The 18,139-nt window shown below is 40.8% G+C and overlaps 1 protein-coding gene across 1 annotated transcript in view; it reads left to right on the plus strand.

Annotated features, from left to right (window-relative positions):
- Positions 1 to 15,111, plus strand: part of LOC126295015 (methylenetetrahydrofolate reductase) — a 95,301-nt gene extending 80,190 nt beyond the window's left edge. Inside the window, exons 5-7 of the mRNA XM_049987267.1 lie at positions 3,106 to 3,234; positions 8,968 to 9,140; positions 14,544 to 15,111. Coding sequence (XP_049843224.1) covers positions 3,106 to 3,234; positions 8,968 to 9,140; positions 14,544 to 14,658 — 417 coding nt within the window. The 3' untranslated portion in view covers positions 14,659 to 15,111. The remainder of the gene's footprint in view (positions 1 to 3,105; positions 3,235 to 8,967; positions 9,141 to 14,543) is intronic.
- The last annotated feature ends 3,028 nt before the right edge of the window (positions 15,112 to 18,139 follow it).

An 18,139-nucleotide genomic window follows, 5' to 3' on the forward strand; every position in this document is an offset into this window, starting at 1 on the left:
TTTAACAAGGCTGTTGGCAGAATGAGGCTGACTTCTTATGCCGGAAGTCTTCGGCCGCCAATGCTGATTATTTATCAAAATTTAGGCAGTGGCGGGGATCGAACCCGGGACCGAAGACGTTTTGATTATGAATCAAAAACACTACCCCTAGACCACGGGCTACTAAATCTGTTTGTTTTGCACAGTGCCTACATTTCTGTTCATTTAAGGCAAGTTGGCAGTCTTGCACCACTTTGAAATCTTACAAAGATATTATTGAATATTTCTGCAGATTTTTTTCATGCAGTGTTGTGTTATAGGCAACTACATAATTTGCCGAAAGTCTGATGTTGCTATAATAGTATCTAACAGATCATTAATATACAACATGAACAGGAATGGTCCCAATACACTTTCCTGTGGCATGCTTCAAATTACTTCTACTTGTATAGATGACTCCGTCCGAGATATCGTGCTGTGTCCTCCGACCATGAAATCCACAATTCAGTGATAAATTTTGTTTGGTATTCCATATAATCAAACTTTTGTTAATAAAACATACCAAGTCTAATATATTTTGAAAGGTGAGAAACACTGTATGCAATTAATTGCTTCAACCCAGTGCTTTCAGGATGTCACAGGGAAAAAAGCAGTGGTTGGGCTTTGGTTGACCAATGTTTTTGGAATACTTTGGTGCCCCGTGGTATCTTCTCTAAAACTTAGTCGCGCTCCTTGGACTATCAGTGTGAACTTACTTGAATGCTGGATACAGGCTCAGCTTACCCGCAGCTACGGCATCTTCTGCTTGCATCAAACTCTTCTCCAAAGATTCCATATTTTGAAGAAGGTGAAAATTCATCTACTATTTCAAAATCTTATTATCTAGTCCAAATAAAGACTCTCTCAAAATTCAGTTGCTGTTAACATATTCTATATTCAAAATTCAATACACCATTTCACTGCCGCATTAAAGAGTAAGCCCGCACTTTCTTAGGGCATTTGCACACGACTGAATTCAACCAAATTAAAGAACATTTTTTTCTCAATGATACAATACTAATATACATGTCCGCCTGCTCAAGACCAAGTCACTATTAATAATAATCTTTTTTTTTTCTTCCATTGTCTCTCCACAACAATCAACTATGTTTTCCGTGCATGAAATTCATCCATGGAATTCTCGGTCGGAAGTTTTTCTTTTCTCTTTGCTGCAACCGAGTGCGTCACTTGTTGGCCCGGTTTTGCTCTTGTTTCTCAGTTAGCTTGCACAAATAACGTTCTGCGGCAGTGTGCATCTGTTTATGCTACAATCCACTACAAAATAACATGTGTTCGAATCGGCTGGAACACAAGTGACTCCAGACTTTCGTAAAATTCTGGGGGTACTACAATACATGCTGGTTGGCATGGATATGGTCATTCTGATCCAGATACCTAACTACGTTGGCACTCAGAATACTTTGTCTGTACTAGTATTGTATATCAGATGGACGTCAGTGAGATTGAACAGCTGGTTTGTGTGCACTTATGTTACTCTTCCTGCACACAGATGTGACCTGTGCTTTTTTCCACTCACAGTTTATTGTTGAAGGTATCTGTGGTATATAAAAAAGTCATCCAAAAAGTTTTGCACATTCATCCCTAATTTTTTTTTATTTTTTGCAGGAGGAGAATGGAATTTTTTGTGAACATACTTGGAACATTTAGCTATACATTGAGCTTACTCATTGCAGCCTCCATCACCTGTGATGCAGCTGGCCCAGCATTCTTTCCATGGTGTAAATGCACTTTGGTAAAATTCGGGGGACTGACTTTAACACCATAGCTTGACACAGCAAATAAGGTCTTTCTCACTATCAAATGTTTTAATGCACAGGTTGGCCTTCGGACGACCAAAGAGGCAAAAATCAGATGGAGCCAAGTCCGGGCTATAGGGAGGATGAGGAACAATTTTCCAACCCATTTTTCTGATTTTCTTCTGCGTCACAAGGGCTGTATGGGATTTGGCATTGTCACAATGTAGTCTGATGAGCTGCCCCTGAAGCCACGGTATGTGGGTCTTGATGGCATGTCGCAGCTTGTCCAGTGATGAACAGTAATGGTCCCAGTCAACTGTGGAGCCAGGTTCCAAAAAGTCAATGAAAATGACCACACTGATCCCAGAAGGAGGCGGTCATCAACTCTTGGTCTGCTGCTTGTGAAAGTCTCAGTTTCTTCTTCCGAGGGAATCCAGATGGCACTACTCCATCAACTGAGTTTTGCTCTCACGTTTGGACAAAAACAACTGTGTTTCATCCTGGGTAACGATGCTGTCAGAACACTGTTTCCACTCTTCAGTAAAGGTCTTCGTGAGACCCTCACACACATTATTCCTCAGCATTTTCATTTCTCTTGTCAACAGTCTAGGTACCCAACGTGCACAGATTTTTCTGTACCCTAGTGACTGTACTAGTGATACCACACTACCAAGTGACGAGTCAGTTCAGCAAACTGCAGTCGATTGTCTACCGCATTGTGGATTGTCCAGTAGAGAGAAACCACCTTCTTTAAACCTCTGAAACCACCACTGGATACTGCCGCGATCCTCTGTGTCCTCCTCAATTCCTCTGAATTGATGTGGCAGAGTCATCGCCGGTCCTTAAGGGAAACTCCATCACCGACCATTGTCGTAACCTGACATCTACTTCATGCCCACCTGTAAATGAAAGAAAATACTTTTATATAGCAACTTATAGCTAAATGTTCCAAGTGTGTTCATAAAAAAATTCATTCTCCTCCTGCAAAAAATAAAAATTAGAGACGACTGTGCAAAACTTTTTTGAATGCCCTTTGTATTATGGTGAAAATGGGAGCTAACAAGTTAAAAACACACACACACACACACACACACACACACACACACACACACACACACAAAGTGAATATTCGGGAAACCTTTTGATGAAGCAAAGTTCCCATCTTGTAGATGTGGTTAGTTAGTTCCCGTGAGTGAGAGATACATCATTGTGGATTGGGCATGCCATTTCCTTAAATGATAAGATGTTCAGGAAGCTATTGGTAAAATTTAGCCTGTTCATAATTCGTTCCGATTTTGACCAAATGAAATAAAATATAATACTGTTACAGGTGAAAGCTGGAGCAGACTTCATCATCTCACAGGTCGTGTTTGATGCGACTACATTCCTTCGGTTTGTTGAGGATTGCAGACACATCGGGATAACAGTGCCCATTCTGGCGGGTGTACCAATTGTAACGGTAAGTTGACTTCGGAAAATTGTGTGTGCTTGTTTCAGAATATATGTAAACCTCAATTTATCAGTTATTATATAAATGTGTAAAATTGTTATAAACTACTGCACCAGATTGTTGACAAGATTCAGCACTTCCTCTTAACAGGGTTAAATTGATCAATGTAAGGATAGGCACACACGAATAATTTTTCAATCGTCTGACTTTACTCGACCAATAAAGAGGAGCGAAGTATCTTGCAAATTGTTCAATAACTCTGCATGACCGATTTATTAAACAGTCAACAGTTGACATTAATGTGGACTTTGAAATGGTTGCAAGTGTTTGCTCTGTGTAGAAGAAACTACAGCTAAAATTTTGGGTCCAATACAAGTAAAAGGACAATTTGGTAGGTTGTATGAAGGATTAAGATCACACCCTGAAAAACTTTGGAAGTATGCCAGAGTGTCTATCAACAATGTTGATATATTACTTGCAATTATTTCACCTCCTTAAGTATCAGAATGTCATTCATAATAGTATTTCAGGTACTGAAAGTCTTTCAGTTGGCATAAGAAAAATACATTTAACAAGTGAAACATTCAGTGCAGTTTACAAAGTTAGGTTTCATTTACTTGAAATTAGAGAGTGAAGTTGACAAAGTCAAACCCTCATTGTCAATTTCTGCTTCTGCTAAATATATCTCAACTGAAAGCTCTTCTGAAACAGCAACTGATGAATGAGATCCACATGCGTTGCTCAACATCAGAAGTTGCTTGCAGTACTTTCATTTTTGCTTCTAGTTTTTCTGTGGTACCAAGTTTTTGAAATGAAGACAACACAAAATGTGTCTTCATCGACAACTTCTTTGCTTTTGCTCTAGCATTTGTTATTTTCCTGGGCACTGATAGCTGTGTGCTTTTCTCGTATCTTCTGCCCCTCTGCTGTCCACATTGTACTGTGTTAATGTTATGGTGTGGGTGTTGTGATGGGTCAGTGCTGGTGCTGATGCATCACCACGCGAGGCATTTCTGAGGCGTCCCTGGTCTCCCTGTTTCCACCCACCCCCGTCCTGCTCTTTCCTTTACCTACTGCCCTGACGTCTTTTTTTCCCCCCTCTTTGTTTACATGTTATCCCTTCCCATTGACTGCATTGTGCTGTTTGTGTTGTTTCTTCCCTGATTTCTGCCATAATAGATCACGGGACAAAAAAAAAAAAAAAAAAAAAAAAAAAAAAAAAAAAAAAAAAAAAAAAAAAAAAAACGTTTGGCTAGGTAGACTGTTCGCCTGGTGCAAGTCTTTAGAGTTGACGCCACTTCGGCAACTTGCGTGTCGATGGGGATGAAATGGTGACGATAAGGACAACACGACACCCAGTCCCTGAGCGGAGAAAACCTCCGACCCAGTCGGGAATCGAACCCGGGCCGTTAGGCACGACATTTCGTCGCGCTGACCACTCGGCCACCAGGCGCGGACATGGGACCGGTGACCTTACTGTTTGGTCACTACATAGAAAGAAGTCTCTTTCAACATCATTGGTGTTGTGGATTTAAGTCCATTTCTCATACTCCATTGAATGTCCAGTAGAAATACAATGTTCAGCAATAGCAGACTTGCTTGGCTGCAAAAGGCAGGTGTAACGTTGATGTTCACTGCAGCGTTATTTCATGGTGCGTGTGGTTTGACCTATATAAGCCATACCACATTGGCATGGTATCTTGTAAATTCCAGCCTTTCGTAGTAACAGATTGTCCTTAACTGATCCCACAAGGTCCGCAATCATCAATGGTGGGTGGAAAACCAATTTTACCTGAAATTTTCGAGGGAGAATTTTAAAATTCACATCAGTCGCCTTTACGGGGAGGAGATGGTCTCACATATCCGAAGTTTTGAGAATCTACGTGGTAAAAGAGAAAAGCTTTTAAGTTCTTAAACCTGCTTATTGAGATGTCGAGACCATGATATTATACCAAAATTTGCTAGAGTGACTCATTTCATTAAGACCGCTGCTGCACGGAAGATTACTGAGAAGGCTAGTCACGCTATTGTCAAAGAGAGGATTTGCTATACAAGACAAAGGTTAGATGCTATTTCAGCAGAACTTTACCAGTTACATCTGAAGGTTGTAAGGTATCTTTCTCCTGTATCATGGGACTGGGTTGATGGATTGACTTCGGCCAAGTTCGAGTGGATCCGCAAGGATGCCAATTGTCAGCAGATACCAAAATTTGATCGCCTGTTGCCACAGAAGCTGTCGCCAGAAGGGATAATGGTACGACGTTCCGCTGTCAATCTCACGGAGAAGAATTTGGACGATGTGACGCTGTCTGTATTGAGCAAGGGACTCAATTTTGCACCTACACCTACAGCATCGCCATTAATAAGTTTTTTGAGTGGTGTTGAAGAAACTGTATGACGTCTTCCTTTGGATGCTGCAGACGAAATAAGAAGGGAAACTTGCCGTGCTCTGTTGAAGGCTCCTACTCAACGCAGTAATTTAACCTCTGCAGAAAGGGATGGATTACGAAATCTGAGAGAGGACCCTGATGTAGTGATATTGAAAGCTGACAAAGGTAATTCAACTGTTTTGTTACCTCGTGGTGTGTGTAAAGATAAGATGTATGGTATGCTAAGTGACTCTGCCTATAGGAGGATTTATTACAATCCTACAGGACGTGTGCAACAGAAAACTTCAGCACCATTAAATTCCTCCTCCTTACCGCAAGAGACCATCAAGAGGTTAAGACCACGATTGTGTGCCTCCGACAGTGTATGGCCTTCCAAAGGTTCATAAAGAGGGTCTTCCTCTGCGTCCAATAGTGAGCAACATTGGAGTTTCTACATATGATTTAGCTAAACATCTCGCTTCCTTACTGAGACCTTTCATAGGCAAGTGCTCACATCACATACGAAACTGAGCTGATGTTATCAATAGACTGGGGGCTCTTCGTCTTAGCAGTGTAGACCGTCTAGTAAGTTTTGGTTTGGTCTCACTTTTTACAAAAGTTCCTCTTGCAGATTCTTTGACACTGATTGGTAACATGTTTCCTGTTGATATCGCTGCTTTGTCCAGGCATGCTGTTTCCTCAACTTATTTTATGTTTAATCAAGAATATTTTGAACAGACTGACGGTGTCTCCATGGGTAGACCCCTGTCTCCTTTGGTGGCCAACCTTTTTATGGAGGATTTTGAAGAGAGAGCGCTTGAATTGACTGCCCTGAAACCGACAGTTTTTTTTCGGTATGTGGATGACACTTTCATAGTGTGGCCTCATGGACAAGCTAAATTAACGGAGTTTCTATATCACCTCAACTCCGTTCATAGTAACATCCGGTGCACCGTGGAAATAGAGAAAAATGGTTGTTTGCCTTTCTTGGATGTCCTGGTTCGAAGGAAGAATGATGGTTCTCTAGGGCATTCAGTTTACCAGAAACCCACTCATACTGATTTGTACCTGCAAGCATTGAGTTGCCATCACCCGTCACAAACTATGAGTTTGCTTAAAACACTTGTTCATAGAGCTCATACTGTCTCAGATCTAGATAGCTTACCTCAAGAACTCACCCATCTACAGACAGTATTCAGCAAAAATGTGTATTCCATCCAGCAGATTAACAGGGCACTAACATTTAAAACTAAGAAGCAGGAAGTGAATAAAGAGGAGAACATGCCAGAACAAACTTTAGCTTTTCTTCCTTTTGTTGGCAATACTTCGTTTAAAATAGCAAGAATCCGGGTAAAAGTGGTTTTCCACCCACCAACGAAGATTGTGGACCTTGTGGGAACAGTTAAGAACAATCTGTTACTACGAAAGGCCAGAATTTACAAGATACTGTGCCAATGTGGTATGGCTTACATAGGTCAAACCACACGCACCGTGAAAGAACGCTGCAGTGAACATCAACGTTACACCTGCCTTTTGCAGCCAAGGAAGTCCGCTATTGTTGAACATGGTATTTCTACTGGACATTCAATGGAGTATCAGAAAACAATGATTTTGTCCACAGCAACGTCTTTGCGGGACTCTGTTAAACCGTGACAGTGGCTACCAGCTGGACAGTGCACGGAATCCCATCATCTCCACAATTTGCTCAAATCGAAGACGACAGAGTGCGTCGACTGCCGTGGCAAACAGCAACGCAGAGGGCGACTGAGTTCCGCTAGTCCACCAGCGAGGGCGCTGCCGGCGGGCAGTGTGGTTCATCTATCAAGTTTTCGACACATGCGCAGAATAGTTACAGTACGCTATATATTGTGGAACGGAGGAAGTTTTCGCCAGTGTGTGACGGCACACCTGAAGATGACTGGCAGGTGACCAGTTGAAATATCGTGCAAAGTATTGAACGACAACTGGCTGCGAGCCCGAAATTTGTTTGAACAGTCAATTCTCTGGGAAAATTTTAAAATTCACACGCTTTAAGTTGTTTCACGGTTCTAACTTATTGGACAGATTTGATTGTGCATCCTTGCTCCAAAAAATCAACTGTACTCACTCCCTGTACATCTGAAAATACTCTAACCATTACTTTCCCTGATGACCACACAGTTTCAAACTACTTCTTCTTCAGTGAGTTTCAGTGACGCCATTTCATTGACTACCTCTTTTATTCTGGTGCAACAAAATGAACCTATGTTTTGTCTCCAGTCACAGTTTTTTCCAGAAAACTGCAAGACTTGAGAGGCAATTGCTTTTCATGTCTCTTTATTCTGATTAATTAACATTCTTGGAACCTACGTTGCAACAAATGTTCGAGTATCTAAGTTGTCGAATAATCGTCATCACACTGTACTTACTGAGGGAGTTGGTATTGTGACACAAGTCATCCGGCAGTCACTACGAACAATGTCATCGACTCACTGAATACAGTCAACAGCCTGCCACTCTGTGTTTCATCAACTGACGGTATTTGCCATTGAGCTTTTTTACAGTGATGAACTCGTCGTCTAACTGCGCTCGTATCCATTGTTGCATCACCGTACACATTTTTCTGTGTTTCATAAATGTTAATGGATATTTCACCTTCTGCATTCAAGAATTATATCAAAGAATGCTGCCCAATACAAATGTCGGTGTCAGTCAATTTGCAAGCGACTGCAGGTACTGCCATATGTTGATGCAGAAAGTTACTACTGCAGCAGACTGGAGAAGGAGCATAGTGTAAAATGCCAAATTCAAATTTTTCACTTAACAAACTCTAAGGAGAAAAAAATAGGAGGCCCCATTTTTGACTGACCCTCGTACAGGGTTTATACGTCTATCGTGTTTACAGCAGTTTCCAAACCGTTTCAAAATGTCCGAATGCAAAGGCTCGAACTCGTAGTGGGCTTAATAAAGTTCTCAACAGCAACTGCACAAATTTTTCATTAATTAAATATTCTTATTGCTCACTTCTTTTGAATAACACTTTATTTACTTTAGGTGTACTGCCCCAGAAGATAATCTATAATAAAACAGGGAGTGAATATGCGCACTCTCCGGTCTTTAGGTCGGCACAGTGGGAGAAGCTGCTAAGGGCATAACAGGTTGAACTCAGCTTCTCAATTAGTTTATCTGTGTACTGACCCGATTTTAACTTGTAATCCAGTTAGACCCTAAGGAATTTTACACGTTGCACTTTATGCAGTGTGTGGTAATTAATGTTTGCTTGTGGTCTAGAATGTCGTTATCAGTCTTATCAAATTATGCAACGCAGCAAGGGGTAGACCCCGGGCACGAAAGCGTGCACGGGATTAAAAAATTTATGGGAGGTTCTGTGCAGGACACGGGAATCCTAGGGCGGCTCTGCGAGCTGTGCCGGGTCCCGGTGCCAGAGGCGATGCCGGCCGAGCTGTCAAGTGGCGGCAGAGACGCGGGCGTGCGGTGGTGCGTGCAGATGTGTCGGCAGCTGCTGGTAGCCGGCGTGGATGGCATCCACTTCTTCACCCTCGACAGGTGAGAATCACACGAGGCTAGCCTGTGGCCCATCTCCACAGGTGTTGAAAATTTTCTTGCACATTCTCCCACTGCTGCAACTGACTTGAAGAAATGTCGTCGTGGTTCACTATTGTGCCAGCTAGCCTGACACTCGGAAAACTTTAAATCTGTTTACCTTATTGGCCTCTTGCACCTTAAGACGTTCTTAAACCCCGCGATAGAATTCTTGTTGCACCCTTCGGCAAATCGTTATGCTCACTTATTCGCAATAAAGTAACGAAGTATTATTTGAAGCGATGCAACTTATTTCAAATGTGCAGTAACTGAATGTGTGGACTAAAATCTTAAACCCACCCATTGATTTTAGACAAAATATTTTGTTTTATACTTTGTTATGAATCAGTTTTTGGCTTTTTAGGCCATTGTGAGACAAGTTAATACTAAATAGGTAACCCACACACCATCAGTGAGAGATTATAGCTGCACAAAGACTGCTGTTCCAAAGAAATGTGATCTTTTACAAACATATATCTCTACAAAACCCAAGCAGTGAGTAATTCAATACATTGAAGTTTTTTTAAATTATTATTATTATTATTATTATGATTTTTTCCTTTGGTTATTGAGTGTAAACAATATGATGAAGTACAAATTGAAAATTTATTTACGCCTTCAGAGATTTAAAGATACTTGTGAGTATTAAAACCAGTGGACATCCATTGGCTCAGTAACTGAAAGATGACCTGTTCTGCACAATAGTCTAGAGGTTGGTTACAAGGTTAAGTACAAGAATGTTATACTTGCAGCCCTGTGACCTTGACTATTTCTAAAAGTAAAAGCAAAGCAAAATTGTGGAGACAAAATCCTTACTTCCCAAAGTACCATCATGTTACTGCAAATAACAGCCAGAATTTAAAAAAATTTATATAGTGCTTTTAACAATCTAGTAATTATACTAACTGATAATAAAGAGGTCTTCAGATGCTACATATTTCAGTGTCACTTGTAACTTCAGGTGCACTGCTATGTCATCTTGTGTGTGTCTATATATATTTACTCCCACATGGGAAGCACAGGCTGGAAGGGTTTACGACACACTCGGTGCGCGACATTTTGATCCCCCCTTGTGGCAGCCAGATGCGGTAGAGCGGAACCTCGCATTCCTGTAGAGACCATCGTGGGGGCACTGTCACATCTGAGTGTCCCACAAATCTGGATATTGCACAATTTGACTAGCGGGCCAAACAAAAACTCACAATGAGGCCCCTTTCAAATTCTGTTGTGCTGATAATGTTGTACAGTATGCGGCACCTCCGTGTCTTCTACAGTGATCTCACAACATCTGAAACTGTTCACATCCCTTATATTCCCTATGAGGTCAGGTAACAACACTGAACATGAAAAGCACTAATGTACTCTGGCAGCTGTACTATCTGCCGTAGAGAACGGAAGCTGAATAATTTTAGGAGTAGAAGAGAGTGCTCACAGAATAGCAGAAGCACCAAGTTGTCGACAACTGCAGAGAAAAGAAAAAGAAAACTTGCTAGTGTTCAGAATTAATCCTTTTTCGAGCTAGAGTACAAATGTACACACAAAATGCACGCACATATGCACACTCCTGTGCCCTTGTGTAGTTTGTCAACAACTCAATGCTTCTGGTATTCTGTGAATAGTCTCCTTTACTCCTAAAATTATTTACATTCTACGAGAATGTTTCACTGTATTTAGAAAATTGAAACTCTTTGTACTTACCAATGGAATGTACTACGTTACATTGATATTTGGTAATGTCTTCTGGTTGTTTCACACTTCCCCCCACCACTTTCTCTTAAGGCCCTGCCACCCTCCCCACCCCTATGCAGTAGTGTATTTTATTTTTGATTATTGTTATTACTATATTAAAACAAATTAAATTATTATTATTTTTAAAATTGTATGCATCTATAACATATTGAAAGTTGTGATGGTGGCAACTCACGTAAAGGGTAGACCATTTTAATCCATAATGGGGAATAACTCTGGATGGAGATGAGATACAGCAAAATGATTTATCTAAAAGTTGTAGGTGGCAAAGAGGGTCACTCATTGCCACTAATCCCCATGATTTTGAACAGTATTTTCAAGGTGATTTGGAGGGTAAAGTGATTTTTTTTAAAAATGTGAACCCTAATATCTAATTAGAGATTTGAAAAGAGCAAGAAATTTTACGTATAAAATGATGCATTATTTTAGGTCATGGCTAGTTCAGTGAAGGTCAAATAAGCAAATATGTTTTTAGTTCTAGTAGGGATTAATTTAGAACAGAGGAAGAATACAGCAAAATAAAATGTTAGATACAAAGTGGAACGAGCATCCTGAGGAATGCGAGGTGAGTGGGCTTGTACAGTGACTTGTAAATCAATGATCTACATTTTATTTATGTTCGTTCTGTGTTGCAGATGCCACAATAACATTTATATGCAGAGATATATTCATTTTTGTCTATAAACATGTTAACATTAAACATAATTAAAACATAAAGTTAAAATCTCTGGACTGAGCAAGGTAGTGCAGTTGTTAGCATATTGGACTCACATTCGGGAGAGCAGTGGCTCAATCTCGTGTACACCATCCTGATTTAGGTTTTCCCTAAATCGCTTCAGGCAAATGCCAGGATGGTTTCTTTGAAAGGACATGGCCGACTTCCTTCTCCATCCTTCTCTAGTCGGATGGGACCGATGACCTTGTTTGGTCCTCTTCCCCAAAACCAAAGAACAAATCAAATCACTTTTTGCTCTTTCCAAATCCGATGTCACAAATAGGAGTTTCGGTAAAAAAAAACCTCAGTCTTTGAATGACCTTCGATAATTACTTTCAAAATTGTGGTTATTGGCCATGATACGTGACCCTTATGTCCCTTCCAGCATACATTTAACATTATATTTTGCTGTACCTCCCCTCTATTGCAACTTAATCCCTATAGAACTAAAACATATTTGATTATTTGACCTCAATTGAACCTTGCCATGAATTTGAATAATGAATCATTTTATGTGTAAACGTTGCCACTCTTTTCAAATCTTAGGTGGTTTCCCACACTCATTTCGGCAAATGCTCGGTTGGTGCCCAACATCTGCCTCAGAGAATACAGTATGCGAATAAATAAAATATAATAAAACAGAGAGGACAAAGTTTACACAATTTCCAAATAGATAGCACACAATTTAGAAAAAAGTGAACCCTGTACTAAACAATAAAAATGTAACAGATAACTATAGAAAGAAGAAATATACTGTGCACACTCTCATCTTCCTACATGACAACTGTTAGGTTAACAGGGGTGAAAGTCTGTTCCTAGTTCGACAAAGACTCTAACACCTTATTACATCTCAGCGGACTGCTAAATCACCTGAGTTTAATTCCGTGGGAAATGTCTCGGAGTATTTGGATGGGCAGGTGAAATGTAGCAATCAATTTTCGTGCAAATTGATACCTCTGTCAGATGGAATCATTGATGAAGGCCATAGTTGGATGGGGTGTATCACAGGAAACCTGTGGACCCCCTTCCTAATCAAATTGAAGTCATTACCAATGATAGAGGTGGTGTTACACGGCTTTAGCATAATGTCTCCAGGCAGCTGATTAATTTTTTTGCTTTTACTTAGCTTTGATGGCTGGGAAAAATCTTTTATTTTCATAGCTGATGTGCGCGCGGGGGAAAAATCTGTTTTATGTGGTGCTATTTTCATAGCTGGCGCGCGCGCGCCACACACACACACACACACACACACACACACACACACACACACACACACAGAGAGAGAGAGAGAGAGAGAGAGAGAGAGAGAGAGAGAGAGAGAGAGAGAGAGAGAGAGGGGTAGAGAGGGTGAGGGGGAGGGGAGGGGGTGTGGTTGAGAGGGGGAGGGGAGGGGGGGATTTTGTGGTGAAAGAGGGGAGTGGAAGGGGTCAGGTGCTGATCTATTAAGCAGACGTAAAAGGAAAGATCCCAACTTGGCCTCATATTTTAAGGGAGAAAAAGCACACTTGCAAGTTACCATACCAGCAATCCTCCCAATGCGAAAATGTAGGTCATAATTCTGATACTATGCGGTAATGACCTTGTGAAAGTACAGGTTTTAAACTTTTACTTGCAGTGGTTGTTTGTCCTCACTCCTTCCCACAACAGCCGTCTGATGCCCAGGCACGAAGTATTGTACAGCGGAGTGACAACCGGAGCTCTCCTGTTAGCAGGATGTTGAAGGAGTGAGGGTAGCAGAGTCGGGGTGGGGGAGGGAGGGGTGCAGGTGAACACATCTGCCAAACAAGTTTTGAAATTTGGTTGTAGCACATATTATGTCAATGTTGCGCACGCAAACATTTATTATCACTTTAACAGTATTCTTGTATTTATATTCTGCAGCTATAAATATACCTTAAAATGATAATGAATGAACTGGAGTCACTGATGAATTGTTATGTAAATAATTTGTAATGTACAATTTAATTATGCCTTTCATGTTGAAGGATAGCATATCTTCTGCAAATTTACTTCACTTTAACAGTGCATGCTCTATAATACTGCAGCAATCGTGTTAATAATTAGTGTTACACTACTTCTTTAATGACACATAATTTTGTTTCATTTATTTACACCACATCTGTGAATCACCACATAAAAATGTTCAGAGCAGAGATGTGTGTGGCACCAGCCACAGATTATAGACCATGCACTTTAACATCAGTGTTGTTCATTGTGTCAAAACAGAACTTCACAAACCTCACTTCACACAATAGTGCTAAACACTCGGGCATTGTTGGTGGAACACACTGAGCTTGTGTGAAGTACAGCCAAAGCTTTGCTGACATATCTTGTAGAAGTGCTACACAAATTTTACCCATTCTGATGCTGTTGCCTACATGTTGAGATATGTAAATCGGTCAACATCTTGTAGTACCCTTCTGTTGTTTTATCGCCATTTATTTTTAGCTCCACAGAGCTGGGCATCCTCTCCAGCTCAGTACTCATTAGTTTTAAACTTTGCAGAGGGGTTTCTGCCAGAAGAAGAGTGGCATTAACAAAATCCATATCTGTAAGCCTAGACCCCTGTTATAGGTGTCCACAGTTTTCTCATTGTGAAGTCTACAATTAATATGAGAAGGAATGGTGACAAAAATACACCGATACCTGATGCCTGTCAGAATGCTAAATAAAGGGATGTTCCCATTTTATGTCTTCATACAGCAATTCAGGCTTCTGAAAACAGCACTGAGATAGTCGGGAATTCCATAAGCTAACATTATCCACAATGATTTATCAGTTTATACTGTCCAAAGTTTTTTTTAGAGCCCAACAAAGTTTAGGTGCATTGGACAGTTGAATTCTGTTTATTGTTTTACTACATTTTGTAGAGTGACAATAAATCCCGTATTGTTGTGTTCCAGCATTGAAAACCTGAAGGAAGTCCTACAGCAGCTGGCAGGGGGTGGACACAGTGCAGAGGCAGATGCAGGGGCAAGTAGCTGCGGTCAACTCCTGCCGAGTGAAAGGAATTTCTGAAAACTGTCCCACAGAGAGTTGTGACAGAGCACATGTGATGCTAGCGTTAATGAGGGACTCTACATGTCCTCAGTGTGTCGAAAAACTGGTCTCAGAAATGTGACTTGGAATGTTGACAGTGAAGCGAAGTGATGTAACGTGACACGAGATGTGGAGTGAGCAGAACTACGTTGCCGTATATGTCGTGAACAGCAGCTATGAGAGCCCACAGTGACCGTTTGCGACATGACAATACAGTCTGACCTGATCGAGATCCGCACGGTCCTCTCTCTACTTTTTGACACATTCACGGATGCATCAACCAAAAAACACGGAGGAAAAGATGAAAGATATGTTTAAATGAAAATGCCTTGTTAGACAGAAAGTCTGGAAATGACAAAAAGTTTGTTTACTCTTAGCTGTTGTAAGGAAATTTTTTTTTATTAAAATTATACAAATTTTATGTGACATTTACACGACTGTTTAATTGTAAATTGACGCAAACAAATTATGAAGCACGAGTTCAACTTGAAGTTGTTGCAGATGGCCAATTTGAGTGATTTCAAGTAAGTATTAACTGCAATGTTCCTTTGTGCCAGACAATTCTATTAGTCCACATGCAGAATAAAAATGATTACAACTCTACATGTCTGAGGCAGTTGTGACAAACAGCAGAGACAGAAAGCGATAGAAAGGCATAGAGCTGTGTGACATCACCGGGCGCACTAAAAATTGGGATAAGTATTGCATTTAATGTAAATGTGGTGCCCCCTATCACAGCTTTTGCATCCATGAAATTTAAGATTCTCATTTCCTCCCCCTTTTTGGGTTAAGAGGTACTGTCAAACAAACAAAATTTATTTTTTTATTTAGAACTGTAGGTATGTTTCTCAGGATATCATTTCAGCACACAAGTGATGGAATATTTTGTTGGCCAGATAATCTAGCCCTTTCTGTATTGATCGTACTGTCCCAAAAACACAGGGTGTCATTTTTATTGTGTGTGTTCTGTTTGTTAATATTGATATTCTCAAATTCTGAACAAACAATGAGTAAGTACATAAAGAAGTAACTATATTGTGAAGCTCTTTCTAGTGTGTCTACTTGCATCCACATTTGACTACAAATATCTTTGGAACAGCAATTTAACTTAGCATGGACAAAATGTCCTGCCATTCTATCAGTATCAGTTTGGAACTCAATAATGGACTTCTGCCGAACTACACAGTTTTAGGCACTGAATTTTTATATTATTCTAGATGTAACTCAGAGAATGCAGTTTTCCCAACTCACAATCTCGTTTAATTAGTCAGTCATTTGAATGTTAACCCCCCTAACCGTGCTTTTAAAATATTGCGACATTATGTATGCTTTTTCCTGTTTACTCCCCATCTGCATAATTAGGTACGCACTATTAGCATTCCTTTCTCCCATTGCCTTTGTGCTCTCTTACTCAGCAGGATCTGTTACTTGCTGTAAGTATCTAATTGTCAACAATATTTTACTTCATATTTGAAGATACTTTTATTTAAATAATTACTAGTGTAACTTTGGCTAAAAATCATTATATGTTATGTAGTTCTTTAATGCTATGACTTAAAGATTGTTATAGCAGTAGACACTGTTGTTAACAGCAGGAATTGGCTAATCTCCAAACACACAGTTGTAATGCTTGGCAATACTGATGCTGGAGAGCTCTCCCTGCCATTGGCTGCTACGAATGCTTCATCTACTGTTGTCACCTGCTTCTGTCTGGCTTGCCTTATCCGTTCTCTTGTAATACACGTATGGAATAACTAGATGGGAGACACGGGTGCTGCGACTCTTGACGCTGGATCAAAAACGCACGAGAATGGACATATTGTGAGCACAGGTGAAATTTGGGTGCACTACTGTACCCCAGAGACAAAACAACAGTCAAAATAGTGGAAACGTGCAGATTTTCCGCCACCAAAGAAAGCAAAGACAATTCCTTTGCTGGGAAAGGTCGTCGCATCAGTGTTCTGGGATGTGAAGGGGATTCTGTTTATAGATTATCTCCCCACAGGGCAAACAATTACTGGCGAATACTGTGCGAACCTCCTGGACAAATTGCAACAAAAGATACGCGAAAAAAGACCGTGTTTAGCAAGGAAGAAAGTCATCTTCCATCGAGACAATGTACGCCCGAAACACGTGTGCTGTCGCCATGGCAAAATTACACGAACTAAGGTACGAATTGCTCCCACACCTGCCTTATTCACGTGATATGACTCCGTCAGACTTCCGTCTCTTCCAAAAGTGAAAATTTTTCTCAGTGGACAAAGATTCAGTTCAAACAAAGAACTGATAGCAGGAGTTGACAACTATTTTGCAGGCCTGGAGGAAACACATTTTCGAGATGGGATCGAGGCACCGGAACATCGTTGGACAAAGTGCATTAATCTACAAGGAGACTACATTGAAAAATTTAAAAAAAGTTTCAGTGATGTAAGTACTTTTTTTCTATTCCGTTCCGAGAACTTTTCAAACCACTCTCGTATATCCATGAGGCACGGTAACAATACTAACTCACTCTGGCGGACATTCTGCCCACTGGAGAATTACAATACAGTCTATGTGTAAGTAACATTGACATCAAACCGTGTCTTCTAGGTGCTATACACTCCTTGTGCCCGTTGTTAAAATAATTAAATCCCCATGATAGAAATGAAAGTTATTTTACTAAAGGCATATTAAGATTTTAATTGATTTATTCCTGGGGTGAATTTTATTTTTGAGACAATAAACTCTTTTGTATGTTATAACTCACATTTACATCATCTTTCAACCTGGAAAGTGTTTGTCGAGCAAATACTGCACACATTCTTTAAACACGATTTCTGCACAGCTACACACTGAAAATTTATACTCGGGCCAGATAAATTGACTGGGAGACTCTCATAAGTTTAGACTTGCTGGAAAAAGTGAAGCACCCAGAAGACACGGTTGAATGTCAGTGTAAAAATGTGCATTTACACACCAACAGAGGGTATTAAATGATTTAGACTTGCAATTTTCTGTACAGGCAGAATGGCTGCCAGAGTGCATTAGTGTTGTCAGTGTTTAGTGTCGCTACCAGGTCCAGTACGCACCGTTATCGCCACTTAACAGGGTTTCTAAAGGTCCTCATAGTGGGGGTCTGTTTTGCCGGCTGGTCAAATTGTCCAATAGCCACATTTGTGAGGCTTTCAGATGACAGTGGTCCGATGTTGGACCGCAGGGGAACGTGAAGACGAGCATACTCGTCGTCGAGGTTCCGGTCTACCTCGTCTGGCCACCACGAGGGAGGGTAGCTGCTCTGTGTCTGCCTTCTGACATCAAGTAACGGACTCCCTGCGGCATTCCAAGTCGTCCCACGCCATTAGTCAAAGACTGGCAGAGCCGGACTAGGGAATTGTTCCGCTGCGTGTAGGTTGCTGTTAACACCACGATATCACAGCTGTGCGGAATAGTGCCGTGACGGGGAAGTGCCGGCTGTTGA

Source organism: Schistocerca gregaria, chromosome 11, assembly GCF_023897955.1.
Source record: "Schistocerca gregaria isolate iqSchGreg1 chromosome 11, iqSchGreg1.2, whole genome shotgun sequence".
Taxonomy (NCBI): domain Eukaryota; kingdom Metazoa; phylum Arthropoda; class Insecta; order Orthoptera; family Acrididae; genus Schistocerca; species Schistocerca gregaria.